This window comes from Acanthamoeba castellanii, assembly GCF_000313135.1.
Source record: "Acanthamoeba castellanii str. Neff unplaced genomic scaffold scf7180000084587, whole genome shotgun sequence".
NCBI lineage: Eukaryota > Discosea > Longamoebia > Acanthamoebidae > Acanthamoeba > Acanthamoeba castellanii.
The window spans coordinates 30,259-32,049 of record NW_004457666.1 but is presented as its reverse complement, the minus strand read 5'-3'; the positions used below and the strand labels follow the sequence as shown (position 1 = coordinate 32,049).

General features: G+C 61.9%; 2 protein-coding genes across 2 annotated transcripts; one reads left to right on the top strand and one right to left on the bottom strand.

The window, feature by feature from the left end:
• Positions 1–8: 8 nt before the first annotated feature.
• On the bottom strand, positions 9–650 carry ACA1_335680 (uncharacterized protein; the record flags this gene model as incomplete). Its single annotated transcript, XM_004353307.1, is given in 2 exon segments — positions 9–333; positions 352–650. Coding segments are annotated over 2 exon segments (624 nt in total), but the record flags the coding sequence as incomplete, so codon positions are not given.
• A 273-nt stretch (positions 651–923) lies between these two features.
• ACA1_335670 (major capsid protein) lies at positions 924–1,773 on the top strand (the record flags this gene model as incomplete). Its single annotated transcript, XM_004353306.1, has 2 exons — positions 924–1,421; positions 1,486–1,773. Coding segments are annotated over 2 exons (786 nt in total), but the record flags the coding sequence as incomplete, so codon positions are not given.
• Positions 1,774–1,791: the final 18 nt, after the last annotated feature.

Genomic DNA, 1,791 nt, shown 5'->3' with positions numbered 1-1,791 from the left:
CGTGACTTGGCAAAGGATGTTGCCAGTAGGAGCGTGACGGGAAGCTCCTCGCACAGCTCGCGAAGGCGCCGCGCCAGCACAGTACAGTTGGACGGCATCTCGCCCCGCTCGGACATAGGCTTGCCCGTGACGGCTGCGTAGACCACCGGGCTGTCGGTACAGAGCATGACCTGTCGTCCGCCGGGCGAGCCGGTCTTGTGGTCGATGACGCACTTGCGCAGAGCTTCGTAACATCCGTAGAGCGCCGCGCGATCGGCAGTCGGTCGCGGGAGCTTCAGCGTGCTCGCCATGGTCTTCTCGCCCTCAAACCAGGCTTCGTAGCCACCCACGTACCTGCCGGTCTGTAGGCACGACACCGATCCCTCGACAATAACGGCCAGAGGGTCACCCTTGTCCGGTCCGGCCTCGAACAAGGGGCTGCGCCAGATGTCAATCACATCATGGGCCTCCTTTTGCTTCTGCTTCTGTTGTAGACTCAGAGGGCTTGTGCCCAGGAGCCAGGCCGCGGCAGCACGAGGGTCGGCAAAGGACCGAAGTTGCGCGGCGCTACTATTGGCCGAGAGTAGTTTGGCCTTGGCAGCCCTGACATCGGTGAACAGGTTGGTCCCCAGCTGCGGACGCTCCCCCTCTAGAGACTTGACAGCCCACATCTTCCACCCTGGAGGTTGCTTGCTCTTTTTTTTTCTGGTTTTTGGGTTGACGTGACGGCGGTGTTTGGTGGCGCGCGCTCTCTGGCGCCGCGTCGCAAAACTAGTGGAGGCACCAACTTGAGTGCGTACCCTCCTCCTCCTCCTCCTCCTCCACTGCACTGGCTCATCGGCGAACCGAGCCGCGTGGGCTGCGTTTTTTCTAGAGTGGCCATGACAAGCACGAGCTCTCGCGCAGACCACCACCCCCCGCTGACCCAGTACCCCTAACCCAAGATGCCCGTCTCAGGAGCACTCACCCAGCTGGCCGCCCAAGGCCCCCAGAACCGCTATCTCACCGTTGATCCGCAGATCACCTTTTTCAAGGGGACCTACAAGCGACACTCCATGTTCTCCATGGTAGAGGTGGAGAACACCTTCTCGGGCGCCACTGGCGCCGGCCGCAAGCTCACCGCGACCATCGCGCGCTCTGGCGATCTTGTCGCGCAGTGCTACTTCTACACCGAGCTGGGCCACATCAAGTACGCCAGCGACATGGTCAACGACGGCTTCGTCAACAACTCGGCCTACTACACCAACTCGGTGGGCCACGCCATGATTGAAACAGTGGGCATTGACATCGGAGGCAACACCTTTGACGAACACACCGGAGAGTTCCTAGAGATCTGGGAGCGGCTGACGTCGAGCTCCGGCAAGCGCCTGGGCCAGATGGTGGGCTACGCCGAGACCACGGGCCAGCTCATTGAGTACGGCTTCCAGACCCAGCACCTGTACGTGCTGCCCCGCTTCTGGTTCAACAGGGACTACTCGGAGGCCCCTGCCCCTCATCGCCCTGCAGTACCACGAGGCCAAGCTGACCGTGAGGACTCGCGCGCTCGACAAGCTCATCGTGCGCTCGGGCGAGGCCAACAACCCGGCCACGCTGGCCATGCCCGGCGAGATCTCCAACATGCTCATCCTGGTCAACTACATCTTCCTTGACACGCTCGAGCGTCGCATGTTTGCCCAGCAGATGCACGAGTATCTCATTGACCAGGTGCAGTTCACTGGCGCCGAACCACACACCGGCAGCACCTCGCAGGCCATCCGTCTCCAGTTCAACCACCCGGTGAAGGAGATCTTCGGGTGTGCCAGCTGGACTCGG